A 16,062-nucleotide genomic window follows, 5' to 3' on the forward strand; every position below is an offset into this window, starting at 1 on the left:
TTCTATAAACCTCTGTTGTCTCTGACTCTGGTCTAGGACCCTCACCTGGACCCCACCATCGCCATGGTGATCCCGGGCCAGAGCCTTGAGCAGGCAGTCAGGACAAGGGGCAGGGCTCCTCACCTGCAATCAGGATGTCCAGGGTCATGCTGGGGGTAGACCACACATAGGAGAGGTTGTGTCCACTGTAGCATCTGTACTGGCCCCTGTGGGTGAGGTTGATAGGGCCCAGGGGGAAGTCAGGGTTGTGCTGCCCATGGAGATGCTGGGGGGATTTGGGCCCCTGGTCCTTGGTCAGAGTGAATCTGTCAAAGCCTGGCTCCGAGTGACACTGGAGGGTCAGACTGTATCCAGGCAGAAGCAGGGGACCTGGCTAGGCTGAGAGGGAGGGCTCCTTGTACACACCTGGGGAGAAGGTCCTTGTCACTCAGGAGACAGACACACCCACCACCCACTGGGGCTCCAGGGAGATCTCTCACATGTCCTTCATTAAGTCTCCCGCCTGTGGTTCTGTCCCCAGTGAACCACTGTCACATATCCCCAAACCCCCAGGGCTTAAGAGACAGAAAGTTTAGGTCAGTTATTTGGGGCACAGGAAAGAATTGAGGTCAAGTGTTGGCTGCCTTACCTGTGACCTCAAGGTGCAGAGGGCCACTGGGCTGTGACCACACATTGGGGTTGGAGCTGGACGAAACATAATATCTGTAGGTCCCCCCATGGCAGGAACTCACTGGTCCCACAGGGAAGACAGCCTGCCAGCTCCCATTGTAGGATCTCTGCTCCAATTTCCTTTGTTGGGACGGCTCAGCCCCTCCCTCCTTCAGTAGGTGGAAAGTGTCCCGTGTGGACTGTGAGCTGCACAATAAGGACACATGCCCTCCTGGGCCACCGCCGGGCCTGGGTGGGCTGAGAGGGAGGGTGTGCTGTCCACTCCTGAGGGAGGAGGATGTGAGTTAAAGGGGACCATCATCCCACCTTCCCCAGGAGTGGGTTGTGAGGGGTGAGGTCCTCCTAAGCCAAACTCTGTCCTCTTCATCCTCTGAGGAGGAGCCCACAGTGGGGAGGAGACCCAGTTTCCCCCTTACCTGTCATCACCAGGAGCAGGGGCTCACTCCTCTCAGACAGCATGTCCCCAGTGCTGTATGCACACTGGTATAGCCCTGTGTTCTGTGAGCTCATGGACTGAATGAGGAACCCGGTCTTGTTGCTGGAGGTCTGTGGGATCCTTGTATCCAAAGGCTGAGAGCCCCTCTCTTTATACAGGGTGTAGCCATCTGCCTGCAGAGACCCCTGACACTAGATGGTCACAGGGCTCCCCTTGCTGACCACGGGGCCTGGGTCAGCCCAGATGGAGGGTTTGGGGGGAACTTCTGGAAAGGAATCAGACCTGCAAGTACAAGGGGTGTTCTTGTCCCCTCAGTTTCCCCAGCTGTCACTTGAAGGCCCCTCCCACACTGGTCAGCACCAACCCAGGCCCATTGTGTGTCCCCCAGCTGCCCAGGGGCATCATTGTGCTGAAGCAGGAGGTCTGGGGGAGGACTCACTTGCCTGGAGCTTGTCCCGTGGGCCCTGGCACAGCCCTGGGAGAGAATCCTGTGAGATTACCTCTCACTCCACCCACAGAAGCTCCAGGCCTGGTCTGGGCCCCTGAGCCACTTTTCCTTCCCCTTGGAGTACTGTCCCCATTGAGCCTCCCGGGTCCTCGACCTGGCGGGGGTGGGGGGGGACCCTTTCTTCTCTTTTCCCCAAAACTCACCAAGACAGAGAAGAGCAATGAAGGTCAGTGTCATGACGTGTCTCCCAGGGTCCCCCGTGGGGGCAGATGATGCATGAAGTCCACAGGGCTCAGTTGCATAGACAGACACAGGGTGTGACAAGATCCCAGCTCTGTGAGAAAACTCAGTTTCCTCTGCAGCTGCAATCTGTGTTGCCTGGATGGTCGAGGAGACAGCAAGATCTGGGACCTTTCAGGCCAGATCTGAGCCTCACTAGACCCTGCACACACTGCCTTCACCTCATGCGACACCCAGACCCAGAGGGTGACACCTCTGGTTCATGAGGTTAGGGGGCGCCAGGCAGCTCCCAGGAGCAGCCCAGTTTCTGTTCCAGTTCTGACTCTGCCTCTTCAGAAACCAGTGTGACCTTGGGCAATTCGCTTCCTTTTTTTGAGACAATGTAAATGCAAATTTTCCTCCATCCTTTTCAATCCCAGTATCTGGCCCATGTTTCCTGAGCAGGTGCCCAGTCCAGGCATGAGGTTCATTAGGGAAGGTGTCCGATTTCCCATGGGCACACCTGTGTTGTTCAGCGACATCAGTCAGTGCCATTATTTAGGCAATGGATGATGTGGGGGTTGTTTTGGTAAGTTTCAGAGAAGGAGAAGAATAGAGCACGGAGACTGCATACAGGTGGATGTCATGGAATGTGGGGACCTGCAGGTGAGGGAGGGGCCAGGACACACTAGGGGTCAGCACAGGGGGTTGAGAGGACCCTCGACCAGGAAGAGGGTGATTATTCTAGGAGCTGTGAGTCACCAGGCTGTGCTGGGCCCTGGTTTCACGGGGCCTCTGCTCCCTGCAGGGACTCCTGGGTTTGATCTTTCAGGTAACAGAAGAACACTTGTCAGTAAAGGAATGTGTGAGCAGGTTGCTGCTTTGAGAAGATGCTGCTCCATGAGAAGAGACTGTAGTAGTGAGGAATAAATGATAAACTGTGATAAAACTCCAGGCCTAATCTCACACCAAGGTAATAAGCTGATCAGTACTCTCTGTGGTTTATGAGAATTTCTGATGAAACCTTATACAAATCCCATAACACAAATACATTTGAAGTGGAGTGAAAAGAGGCAGGAACATTTCATTGTCATTATCTCAGTCTAGGAGGTGTGCAGAGAGTGTGCTCTGTTTCGATGGACTCAGGGGACACCCATGACAAGCCCAGTGTGGCCATGACCCAGGTGTGTGAGTCTGAGGAGGGGAGGTGGACACTGGGAAGGGCCTGCTTTGTAGGGGCCAGTTGGCTCTGCTTGGGATGGAGAGGTTAGCTCAGCCTCATGTCCAACAACATGGAGCATTGGGTGGAGCTGCTTGGGTGGGCTGGAGTGAGGTGGAGACTTGTGGAAACACTTTGTGCAGGGAGGGTCTATGACAGGTAAGTTCAGGTCCATGGGAGTAAAGCTCTCAGTTGGGAGTGCGGGTCCACAGTGAGGCCAGAGAGGGGGCTGATGGGGTCACACCCTTATGATGTCCTGGGTCTTCATGTGAGCGTGACTGTGGAGGGGAACTGTGTTGCAGAAACAGGGACTTGGGGTCAGAGCTCTGAGTGTGTTCATTGTTTCAGGGGAAGAGAAGGAAGAGCTGAGGGTTCACCAACTTCCTGCTTGTGTGCCTGGGGAGCACATGGAGCTGTCCCAGGACTGTCCACCCCAGTGAGGGGCAGGATGCATGGGTAGTGGGTTATGAAACAATCCCCTGACTCACAGAGGGATCCACCCACCCTCCTGGTGCAGTTGTGTGGTTTGGTCTCTTCCTCCCACTTCCTCTCTCTGACTTCCTCATATCTGTGAGCAGGAGACCTTCTCTCCATCCCTCCCATCCAGGCCCCTGAGCATGTCTGCTTCCTCACTGCCCTGCTCTGTGAGGGGTGACCCTGCATCTGACACTGGTCACCCTGTCTCTATGTGCTGGGCAGAAGCACCAGTTGCAGATAATTCACAGGTTTTAATCTAAGACAAGGGGAAACATTAGTGACAGTCTGTTCTGAGCCAGTCCCTTCCCCTCTCCCTTTTCCCTCATTGCAGACAAGGGTGGAAGCTCAGCTCTCATGGGTGTTGTGAGGATCAGCAGAGCCTGAGACATGGAGAGGCTCCATCTGTGCCATTTCTGGGCCTGAGTAAGACACAGGCTTGAGAGACTTGAGCGAAGAAGGGCTACTTCGCAGCCATGTATATATCTCCTCCTAACCCTCAGGGGGCATCACAAGCTACAAGGCATCCTGGGCTGAATGGCAGGTGAGTCCAGACTGAGAGGAGACAGGAAGGACGCTGCTCATCCTGGATCCTGGACTCACCACACTCAGGAGTGAGGGCGGGAATCCCTGCAGGGGCTGAGCCTGAGCACTGGGACCCTCTGACCTGGTGGGAATCCCGTCTCTCTTGAAACTGCCTGGGGACATGGGGACACTTCAAGGCAAAAAGGATCCACAGAGAACCATGGCAATTGACTTGCATTTAATTTAAATGAGATATGTTCCTGTAACATAGATGGAGCCTTTTCAAATATGGAATTTACTAGAATCCAATATACAGAGTTTGAACCACAATTTTATCTGTTTTAATAAGAAATTTGTCTAACAGCACACCCACATATCACGAAGGTGTCAGTCTCCCATCTCTCCTCCTCGTCAGCCCCTGACAAGCCCACCTGACTCCTGTCTCTGTGGGTTTCCTCCTCCTGGACACTTCATACAAATGCAGTCACAGAAAACATGATCTTTTCTCTCTGGCTTCAGTCACTTAGCTGCAGAATGTTGATGTTCACCCACCAGGTGGCAGGGATGAAAATGGTCTCCATCCAGAAATAAGTAGGAGCTGTGTGTTCTGCTTTTAGTAGAAGGCGCAGATCTCATGAACTTGTTCTACAGCTGAGAGACCCCAGGAACTCAACAGCTGGGGATCCAGGGTGCATGGGGGAGGGGCTGGTGTCAGGGGCTCCTGAGTGTCCTGTCCGTGTAAACCCCCTGGGTCCCCTCACATATTACTGCCTCAGACTCTGCAGGGACAGGGCCCTGAGCTGAGGAGCCCCAGAACTAGCTGCTGGAGGGGGAGCAAGCACACCCTGACTTTCTCTGTCTCTGGGGTTCTCTTTAAAGATATAGTGTGGCTGTCTAGGTCATTGACCCTTGCTTCCCAGGCTGCCATCACTTACCCTGGTTCATAGCCCATCGACACAATCTCAGTGACCATATTTTCAGAGGACTGACCTGCCACAAGCACACTTGTTGCATCTTCAAACAGTTTGATGGGGAAGAAAGTCTGGAAGTCCTGTCTGTTGATGGGAGTTCCCACTGGTTCTCCTGCTTGGTTGCACCAGCAGGTGTTGGATCAGAAGATGCTGCGGTGGATGCTGGAGGTACAGGTGCTGGGGCAGGTGTGGGAGTGGGATCTGAAGCAAGGGTGGGGGTGGGACCTGCCCCACAGCTGGGGCTATGCAGGGCCTAACTGCTCTGGATCATGGCCGCTGGGTGGGGCCTGTATCTGGGTGGGGCCCCGGGGTGGGTGGGCTCCTCTGACAGGCAGAGGAAGGCAATGGAGGTGGGGGTGTCACGTCTCCTTTGCAGAACGGCTCCTGCTTCACCCGCAGAACATGGGCAAAGGGCCGGGCTGCCAAAACACGCAGGTGTTTGGCGTGGCGAGGCTGTGGGCAGGCTCAGCTTGACACTGAGGGCGTTTGTCCCAGGCTCAATCACAGTCAAAACACTTTCAAGTTATTTTTTTTTAAGCATTATTTCCTTTATTTGAAAGTTGCTTTGAAAAATGATAGAAAATCTCTTTTATTTCTGAAGAGGGTTTCACTGTAAGTTGGTGCCGTATTTCAACAAAAGTTTTGCATCTGTCAATAATCTCTTTTTATTTTTAATTTTTGCTATTACTTTTAATATTTGAATTCTACTGATTGATTTTTTAAAAATATGAAACCGCCCTGCACTCCTGAAATCAGATACCTGCCTGGTCGGGATGGATGACACAGTTTATGCTTTGATGCATCTTGGTGATACTTTGTTTAGGACTCTGCACCTGAGTTCACGTGAGAGAGCTTCCTGTGAGGTCCCCTCTTTGTACCTCCCTTGTTTGGTTTCATTATCAATTTATTTCTGGCCTGATAAACTGTGTTGGGGTGTGTGCCTTCCTCCTTTACTCTTATGAGAGGCTTGTGTAAGGCTGTTGTGTGTATGTTCCTATATGTGTATGTTTCACACATGCATGAGTGTTCTGAAGCATTTGCCAGGGAAACTTCTCGGACTCCAGGTTCACTCTGCAGGAAAATTTTTAATTACAAGGTCAATATAGTTAATACATATGACAGTGCAGAGTTTCACATCTCACCCACATATGAGTGAAGTCGTACGGTCCTTGTGCTGTGGGGTCTGACTTACCCAACGTAGCATGGCATGCTCACGATGCCTCCGTGTCGCCACACTGACAGGATTTCATCTCTGTGGCCAAGTGACACTCCATCACACAGGTTGCCACACCTTCATCTCAGCACGTGTGGGAGGACACTTAGGTGGTTTCTATGTCTTAGCCTTTTCGTTTCTAAGATGTTCGTTCATTCATGGTTGTTAATGTTCCATCTTGTAGGTTTAATACGTAGTATTTACACTATCATTCATTGGAAGCATTCTCTTACTTCCATTTTGGTTCTAAATTCACATGTTGATTCTTGAGAAGTCTGTTGCTTTGATTCCAAAGTATAGGGATATTACTTATCTGTGATTGCAGAATCAGGGGACTCCCAGAGGGTCCCAGAAGCTGCTGGGGGTCCATGTCAGGTCCTCAGGGTGGCTGGGGCCACTAGTGAGTGTCCTTTTGATGGCTCCTGTGGCTTCTGGGGTCCCTGCAGGCCCCCTCCCTGGAGTGTGGGATCAGGGTCCTCCCTGGGTTAGTGGAAGACAGAGCAGCATACACACTAGGCTCATTGGGGGGCTTCTCTGATGGGGAGGACAGAGGTGCACTTGTCTCCCACTTGGGTGTCAAGAGGTTTAGCTGGGCATAGGTTAAGTCCTGGGAGTCTTCAGATGCAGCAGCCTGGAGCAGGGGGACAGTGAGAGGGTTGAAAGGTGGTTGGGGTTGGGGAAGCCTGGGGTCTGGGGAGGACAGGACCCACCTGACTGTCCATCTGTCTGTCCTCTTCTACTTGTCTGCCCTTCCTCTCCAGCAATTCCTCTGACAGGGGGGAAGGAGAAGGGACCATTCCCTGAATCTGCCTTGATGTCGAGAGGGTCACCAGGGCATAGGTCACTCCCTGGGAGTCATCATGGGGCTTGTTCTGCTGCAGAGAGACAGCGAGACAGAAACAGTGTGTTGACCCCACAGTTGAAACCCTCCAGTCATGTGTCCACACGGTGTCAGAGTGACGACTTAAACTTCAGATCACATGAGGTCACTCTCCTGATGGAGTCTGCAGGGATACCCTCAGCCTTGGGACTCCTGGTGCTTCTATTGATCTGACTCTTAACCTAACGCTCTGTCTGTTGTTCATTCAGCTACAGCCACAGGGCCCATCTGGCTGAAGCAGCAGGTCCTGCCTCAATCTTTGCACCTGCTGTTTTCTCTGTTCTCTCCCCTCATCACACACTGTTCCCTGGTTTTACTTCATTCCCCTTCACAGCACTTGGCTCTCCAGGATGCCATCTGCCTGTTTGCAGGTGTCTCCCAGATGAGCTCGAGGAGTGTGGGGACAGGCTGCTCAGGGTGGCACTGTGGCACTAACATTGTGCTCGTAACCAGTGAGCTCCCATCACAGCTGCTGAGTGAGTGAGTGACGGGACCCTAGGACCTGCAGATGGTTCACTCATTCATGCCTCCTCCTGAGACCTGGGGCTGCACAAGGTCAGATAGAGGGCGAGTGGCCAGCAGAGAGGATCACCCAGGAGGGGTCATGAGGACACAGGGAAAGTATGGGAATGAGTCACAGCAGAATGACCTGGTGCCCTTAAGGAGAGGTCAGTGTGGACGCTGCTGAGATACAGGTGAGGTGGACAGGGAGTGACCATTGGAATAAACTGGGTGAAACAAAGGTCCTTGGTGTCTTGGACAGGAGCATGGGTCTCACCTGTGGGTCCAGCACCACTCTCTCCCTGGGCTGTGGATCCTTCACAGCAGCATCTGATGGGGCAGAACAGGGAGTGTCTCCTATCATGGTCCCTGAGATCTCAGGGCTGCAGACCTGCCAACTCCCCCCCAGATGGGTCACTAACCCAGGGGTGAGGTGAGGGGCCTGGTCACCCAGTGTGGTTTTCAGTCTCTCTCACCCCTGACCCCCACAGCCTTCCAGGCTGTCCCCTCCCTCATTGCTTCCTGAAATCCTTGTCCCTTCTCCCCAGGGAAGCTGTCCCTTCCTCTTACAGAGGGGCTCTTCCAGGGTGTCCACAGCTGGTTTGGATCTGGGGAAGGAGACGGGGAGTTAGGAGCAGAGTAGGTCCTGTGGGGGTGGGGGTCTGGGGTCTTTGGGGCAGGAATTACCTGGTGTGCAGGCCCCTGTCCTTGGGCTCTGGGTCTGTGGCCCCTGCAGGAGGTCAGATATCAGCCTTTCTCTGGGCTGGTCAGGAGGGAGAGTCACAGCCCAAGGAGTGTAGGGTTCCCTCCCCATGTGATTGCAGGGGAAAGAAGGAAACTTTAATACACTTGTGCATACATTTCATATTTCAGGAGATTGAAAACTATGAAAAATTACCTTATTTTATATACATGTATTGAAATTAAGTGCAATCTTTCCAGAATTTCTGATGTGAGATTCCGGAGAAATCTGTTTCTCAGATGACCTTCCCATCTATTTGTTTTTCCTGCAGCAGGTGCTCTGAGCCCCTCTCTCCTGTGGCCCAGGTCACCTCATTCCCTACTCACCCGATGTCCTGTCTTTGCTCTGCTGCTGGTGTCGGAGGAGGAAGAAGAGGAAGAGGGAGAGGAGGAGGAGGAGGGTCACTGACACCCCAATCAGTACGTTCAGAGACCGTTGGAGACCTTGTGCTGGAGTGACATCATGAATGAGCCAATGGTGCCATTTAATGAGCACCTACAGTGTGCAAGGCAAATGCTGGGGTCTGTCAATCATCTGCTCTAACCTCACAGCCCTTGTGCACCCAGGATGGCTGACCCACCACCCAGTTCACTGTGACTCAGAGAGGTTAGCCACATTCCCCAGGTCACCCAGCCTGGCCAGGGCAGGGCTGGGACTGGACCCCAGGATGTGGGTTCGCATTGCTGTCCTCATGCTGCCCCCAGGTGGACACCAGCACTAGGCTCTGGGCTCCTCATCTGCAGGGGTCTGTCCTGTCTCACTTGGAGCTGAGGGTCCTTCTTATTACCTGCCCCCAACACAGCAGGGACACAGGTGGGCAGGCATGGGGTGAACCCTGATGCACACTTGGGATGGTGGGGCTGGGCTGGGGCTCTGCCTTCCTGAGCTCTGTGAGGCCCCTTACATCACCTAGTGTCACTGCAGCCCTGTGAGCAGGAGGGGACCAGGGATGGACAGACAGGAACCCAACACTCAGAGAAGACAAGGGAACACCTGGCCCCACAGCAGGAGCAACAGAGCCGGCACCTGAACCATGTCTGACTCCAGCCCTTGTTCCCTGCTCTGAGATGAGTCTGGGGACTGAGGGAAAGGACCTGGATGTCTCAGGCCCTTGTCCTGCATGTCCCTCCCTGTACAGTGTCACCATCACTGCTACAGAGGGGACAGTCTCTATAACATCATGTCCTGGGGTGCTTCCCTGTCAGACCCCCCTCCCTGGAGTTCAAAGCCACAACTGAGAGAATAAAAAAAAAGCTCTGGGCCACAATTCTCTCCTTTTACACTTGGAGACACTGATGCACAGAGAGGGGAAGGGCGTGTCCAAGTCAGAGCATCCAGAGGAGCCTGAACTGGCACAGGACTCAGCCCCTGTCCCCCTGGACACACCTTCCACCTCCCCACAGAGACCCTGACTTACCACTCTGTGGTTCTGACTCCATGGTAGGGAGGGGTAGACCCTCAGAGCCTTCTGGAAATTCAGGTTGGGGTTGAGAGTTGGGGATTGCCTTCTCCCCACTTGAGCCTGGCTGTCCCTGTCCTGGGTGGGAATCACAGCATTTCTCTCTGCCAAGACCCTTTTCACCCATCATCTGCCTGCCACACAGCCCTGGAGGGCCCGTGACCCCCCCTGCATCACTGCCAGGCCCGCAGACCTCCAGGGAGACAAGGTTCCAGAACAGGTTGTCTGGTTTTCTCTGGGAGCACGGCCTCTGCTAGTCCCCATGCTCATCCAGGTCTGTCTGGGTGAGGCCATGGGTGCTGCAGAGGGTGGGGGATCAGGATGGGTGCCCCTGGCCTTTCCTCTTTGCTCAGCCCAAGGCCTCTATAGCCTCCCTTGTCCCCAGAACCTGTCTAGGCCCTAAGGATGCAGAGGATGATGAGGCAGGGGTGGGGTGGTGCTGGCTTTTCCATCCCCCCAGCAGGTAAGAGTCTGCCCATCCTGGCACTCCTTTGGTGACCCCCTCACTCCATATCTGGCCTAAAGATCCTGTGGGAACAGGGTCTGACCTGACCATGACGATGCTGTGGAGGGGCTGGGGATCCTCACCTGAGACCAGGAGCTCCAGGGGGTCACTGGGCTGTGACAGCTGGAAGGGGGACGAGCTGTGTGAGCTGTAGCACCTGTAGGTCCCATTGTGGCCCCAGGTCACAGGGCTGATGGTGAAGTTGGCCTGAGAGGGGCCAGCCGTGTCCTGTAGATGAAGCCACTGGGGAGGATCCAGGGACCCCTCCCTGTGCAGGTGGAAGGTGTCAGCCCTTACCTGAGATCCACACTGCAGGGTCACGTTTGCTCCCCAGGGGACTGAGGGCCCTGGATGTGCCAAGAGGGAGGGTTTCTCATATATTCCTGGGGAGAGGAGGGCTGTGATGTGCAGAGTCATTGCTACCCCCATGCACTTGACTGTGAGCTGATGGGCCATGTCCTTCTGCAGGGCTGCTCACTCCCTCTGTCAGCTCTTCTCAGTCCCTCCAAGTCAGTGCCTTTCATCTTTATGCCCCTCACTCCCTTGCCCTAGACCTCAGCCCCTCTCAGCCTCTGCTCCAGGACACTCACCTGGATCCCATCAGCACAGTGATGACCCCGGGCCAGTGCCCCAAGGAAGACAGTCAGGACAGGGGGCAGGGAAGGGCCCCTTACCTGCAATCAGGATGTCCAGGGGTGGGCTGGGGGCTGACCACACATAGGAGAGGTTGTGTCCACTGTAGCACCTGTACTGGCCCCCGTGGGAGAGGTTCACAGGGCCCAGGGGGAAGTTGGGGCTGTGCTGCCCATGGAGACTCTGAGGGGGTGTGGTCCCCTCATCTTTGGTCAGAGCGAATCTGTGAAAGCCGGGCTCTGTGTGACACTGGAGGGTCAGGCTGTCTCCAGGCAGCACCAGGGGGCCTGGCTGGGCTGACAGGGAGGGCTCCCTATACATACCTGTGGAGAAGGTCATTGTCACCTAGGGGACACACACACACTATCCATGGGGGCTGCAGGGAGAGCTGTCATTTGTGCCTCCCTAAGTCTCCTCCCCATGGTTCTGTCTCCAACAAGCCCATGTCACAAACCCCAGTGACCTCAAGCCTTTTAATCACAAGGTTTAGATTGGTTATTTGGGCACAAGAAAGAATTGAAGCCAAGTGTGGGCCACCTCACCTGTGACCTCCAGGTGCAGAGCAGCACTGGGCTGTGACCACACATTGGGGTTGGAGCTGGAGGAACCATAGCATCTGTAGGTCCCTCCATGGGAGGAGCTCACAGGGCCCACAGGGAAGACAGCCTGCCAGCTCCCATCATAGGATCTTTGTTCCGATTTCCTGTGTTGGAGCGGCTCAGCCCCTCCCTCCTTTAGCAGGTGGAAAGGGCCCGACATGTCCTTTGAGATACAGAAGAGGGACACTCTCCCTCCTGAGACCACCACTGGGCCTGGGTGTGCTGAGAGGGAGGGTGCACTATACTCTCCTGAGGGAGAAGGAAAGATCTGTGTTAAATGTGGGAGAATCACCCCACTTTCCCCAGGTGTGGGCTGTGAGGGCGAGGTCTCCCTGCAGCCACACTCTGATCTCCCTTGCCTGTGAGTAGGGGACTCAGTTCCACCCTCTCACCTGTCATCACCAGCGACAGGGGGTCACTCCGCTCGGACCAGTGTCTGGAGCTGAAATATGCACAGTGGTATCTCCCTACACTGTTGGGGCTCATGGACTTAATGGGGAACTCGGTCTTGTTTCTGGAGGCCTGTAGGATCCTTGTGTCCGAGAACTCAGAGCCCGTCTCTTTATATAGAATGTAGTTATCTGCCTGCAGAGACCCCTGACACCAGATGGTCACAGGGCTCCCCTTGCTGACCCTGGGGCCTGGGTCAGCCCAGATGGAGGGTTTGGGGGGGAGTCCTGGAAAGGAATCAGACCTGCAGTGTCAGAGGGTGCCCTTTTCCCCTCAGTTTCCCCAGCTTTCACTCCAAGACCCCTCCCACACTGGTCACCACCAGCCCAGACCCACTGTGTGTCCTCCAGCTGCCCAGGGGCATCATTGTGCTGAAGCAGGAGCTCTGGGGGAGGACTCACCTGCCTGGACCTGGTCCCACGGGCCCCAACACAGCCCTGGAAGATAGTCCCTGTGAGTTATCCTTCACCCCCCACACACAAGCTCCAGGCCTGTCCTGGGCCTCTGAGCACTGGGGTCACACATGGGCTTAAGGCACTTCTCTGTTCACCAGGGGGTCTGACCCACTGAGCCTCCTCAGTCCCAGGGCTTTTCGAGGAAGCAGACCTGGGAGGGAAGGATACCCCATCCCTCTCTTTTTGCCAAAACTCACCAAGACCGAGAAGAGTGATGAAGGTCAGGGTCATAATGCTGTCTCCCAGGGTTTCCAGTGGTGTAGATGACGTACAATGTCCACAGCTCAGCAGGACAGACAGACCCACGGGGTGTAGTTCCGTGTGACAAGGCTCAGTTCTTACTCAGCCGCCATCTGCCCTCCCTGGAAGGTAGTGGAGGAGATAGCAGGTTCTGGGACTTTTCAGTAGACCTCTGAGTCTCAGCAGACGCCACACGCACTGCCTCCATGTCATGTGACACTAAAGTCCAGAGAGTAACACCTCAACATGAGGGCAGAGGATGCTGGGTAGAATGCAGGAGCAGCCCAATTTCTGTTGCATTTCTGACTCTGCCTTTTCTAGAACTCACGTAACCGTGGGCATTCATTTCCTTTCCTGAGACAACATAAATGCAAAGTTTCTTTCAGCCTTTCTCGATTCTGGCATCTGGCTGATTTTGACTGAGCAGGTGCCTGTCCAGCAAAGGACAAGCCCAGGGGGTGAGAGGACATCACCATGGACCAGAAAGAGGGTGATTATTCTAAGAGCTGTGAGTCACCAAGGTATGTGGTGCCCTGGTGACATGGGGCCTCTGCTCCCTACAGGGACTATTGGGTTTGATCTTTAAAGTTACTGAAAAGAACTCAGTAAAAAACCATGTGAGCAGATTAGTGTGTTCAGAAGATACCACTGTGTGGGAATAGACTGCAGTGAGATTTGTGGATAATAAACAGTGATAAAACTCCAACACCATAGGATACCCATTGATGAGTTAGTCAGCGTTCTAAGTGGTTTGTGAGGATTTGTTATGAAATCTTAAGCAATCCCTAACACAAAAGTGTGCGTAGAGTTGAGTGAGAAGTGCTGGAAGTCTTCTTTGTGTTTTTTGGTTTAGGAGGTGTGCAGTGGAGTCTGCACAGAGCAGACTGGTTCAGGGGCACCCAGGACAAGCCCACTGTGGCCATGACCCAGGTGTGCGAGTCTGGGGAGGGGAGGTGGGCACTGGGAAGGGTCTGGTTTGTAGGAAAGACTTGACTTTGCTGGGGATGGAGAGTTTAGCTCAGACTGATCTCCAACAACGTGGACCATTAGGTGGGGCTCCTTGGGTGTGCTGGAGTGAGGTGGAGACCTGTGGAAAGACTTTGTGCAGGGAGGACCTGTGACAGGTAAGTTCAGGTCCATGGGAGTAAACCCCTCAACTGGGAATTGGGATACACAGGAGGCCAGAGCAGAGGATGATGGGTTTGCATCCACTCGATGTCTTGGGTCTTCACCTGACTGTGACTGTGGGGGGGAACTGGGTCACAGAAGCAGGCTCTCAGGGTCATAGCTGTGGGTGTGTTCATTGGGTGGGGGGAAGAGAGAGAAGAGCTGAGGGCACATCAGCTCTCTGCCTGGGTGGCCTGGGCAGCCAATGGGGCTGTCTCCAGACTGACCACCCACTGAAGGGCAAGAGGCATGGGGAGAGGATTACAACAAGGTCGCCTGACCCACAGAGAGAGCCACTTGCCCTCCCGGCCACGTGTGTGGTTTGGTCTCTGCCTCAAACCTTCCATCTCAGACTTCCTCATCTCTGTGAGCGGGAGACCTTCTCTCCATCCCTCCCATCCAGGCCCCTGAGCATGTCTGCCTCCTCACTGCCCTGCTCTGTGAGGGGTAACCCTGCATCTGACACTGGTCACTCTGTGTCCATAAGCTGAGCAAACGTAGCAGTTGCAAACTACTCACAGGTTTTAATCTAAGACAGGGGGAACTATTATTGACCTTTGGTTCTGAGCCAGTCACTTCCTTTCTCCCTTTTCCCTCATTGCAGACAAAGGTGAGAACTCACCTCTCATGGTTGTGAGGATCAGCAGAGCCTGAGACCTGAACAGGTTCCCTCTGTGTGATTTCTGGGTCCTGATTAAGACACAGGTTTGAAAGAGTTGTGGGAGGAAGGGCTACTTGGAAGCCACATACAAATCCCCTAAGCTCTCAGGGGGCATCAGAAGCTACAAGGCATCCTTGGTTGATTGGCAGGGGAGCCCAGGCTGAGAGGAGACAGGAAGGACATTGCTCATCCTGGATCCTAAACTCACCACACTCAGCAGTGAGGGTGGGAGTCCCACCAGGGGCTGAGCCTGAGCCCTGGGAACCTCTGACCTGGTGGGAGTCCTGTGTCTTATGAAACTGCCTAGGGATGTGGGGCCACTTGTAAGGCAAAAAGGATCCACAGGGGACCATGGCTATTGATTTGCATTTCTTTTTAATGCAGTAAAATCACATAACATAGAATTGAGCCTTTAAAAATGTAGAATTCACTGATATGTCGTCAATACACAGGGTTCAACCACAACTTTTATGTTGTTTTAATAAGGAATTTGTGTAACCACATTGCAAATTACACGAAGCCGTCAGTCTCCCATCTCTCCTTGTCAGCTCGACAAGCCCACCTGACTTCTGTCTCTGTGGGTTTCCTCCTCCTGGACACTTCATACAAACACAGTCACAGAAAACATGATCTTTTCTCTCTGACTTCTGTCACTTAGCTGCAGAATGTTGATGTTCACCCACTAGGTAGCAGGTGTCAGTATATTGTTTTTATGGCATAAAAAAAGAACTCCAGCCTTGGCTGATGTAGCACAGAGGACTAAATGCAGGCCTGTGAACCAAGGGGTTGCCGGTTTGATTCCCAGTCTAGGGCACATGCCTGGGTTGCAGGCTGGGCCCCCAGTGGGAGATGTGGGAGATGCAAACATACATTGATGTTTCTCTCCCTCTCTTGCTCATTCCTTTCCTCTCTCTCTAAAAATAAACAAATAAAATCTTTTTAAAAAAGAACTCCAGGGTTATGAAGACACCACATTTTGTTTACACGAATAGGATCCAGCACGAAGGGGTGTGTAGATGTGAACCCAAACCAGCCATGTTGGGGGGCCCCTCAGGTCATAGGGGTGAGAACAGAGGGACACTCAAGGGGAGTCAGTGAGGATGAGGAGGGACAGCCCCACAGTGGGATGGAGGAGGCGTCTCCACAGGAACACTGCTCATGCTTCCTGTCCCCAGATCTCATCGGCCTTGTCTGTTCTCCCAGACACATCAGCAGACAGTTTCCCACCTGTGGTTAAACTGTCCTTCACCACCTCCTGGGTCATCAGATGGGCTCCACGGTTCTCCCCTCTCTGAATGGCGCCCTGTCCCCTCTGTGTTCACGTCCTGGCTGAAGTATGGGCCCTCCTCTCAATGTTCAGAGGTTGAAACAGCAGGACCTGAGGTGTTCTGACTTGTTCTGTGATGGGCTGATGCTGTTGGCTGCCCCTGAGTATCATGACATGAGGGAGTGAGTGAGGACCTGGGGAGACACGAGCCTCCCTCCTGGGCTCTGTGCTCCCTGATGCCCCACTTTGCAGACTGTAACTTTCACATGGTCATGTCATGAGCTCGGACTCAACTCTGCCAGGTTCCTGTTTTTTCCTTGAATCATCTC

The 16,062-nt window shown here is 53.8% G+C and overlaps 1 protein-coding gene across 1 annotated transcript in view; it reads right to left on the reverse strand.

The window, feature by feature from the left end:
• Positions 1–16,062, reverse strand: part of LOC114510910 (leukocyte immunoglobulin-like receptor subfamily A member 6) — a 63,030-nt gene that overhangs the window by 16,339 nt on the left and 30,629 nt on the right. The window contains exons 7-9 of the mRNA XM_036012644.1: positions 12,345–12,380; positions 12,079–12,170; positions 1,086–1,278 (exon numbers count right to left, since the gene is read on the reverse strand). Coding sequence (XP_035868537.1) covers positions 1,086–1,278; positions 12,079–12,170; positions 12,345–12,380 — 321 coding nt within the window. The remainder of the gene's footprint in view (positions 1–1,085; positions 1,279–12,078; positions 12,171–12,344; positions 12,381–16,062) is intronic.

The sequence above is a fragment of the Phyllostomus discolor genome, chromosome 12, assembly GCF_004126475.2.
Source record: "Phyllostomus discolor isolate MPI-MPIP mPhyDis1 chromosome 12, mPhyDis1.pri.v3, whole genome shotgun sequence".
Lineage (NCBI taxonomy): Eukaryota > Metazoa > Chordata > Mammalia > Chiroptera > Phyllostomidae > Phyllostomus > Phyllostomus discolor.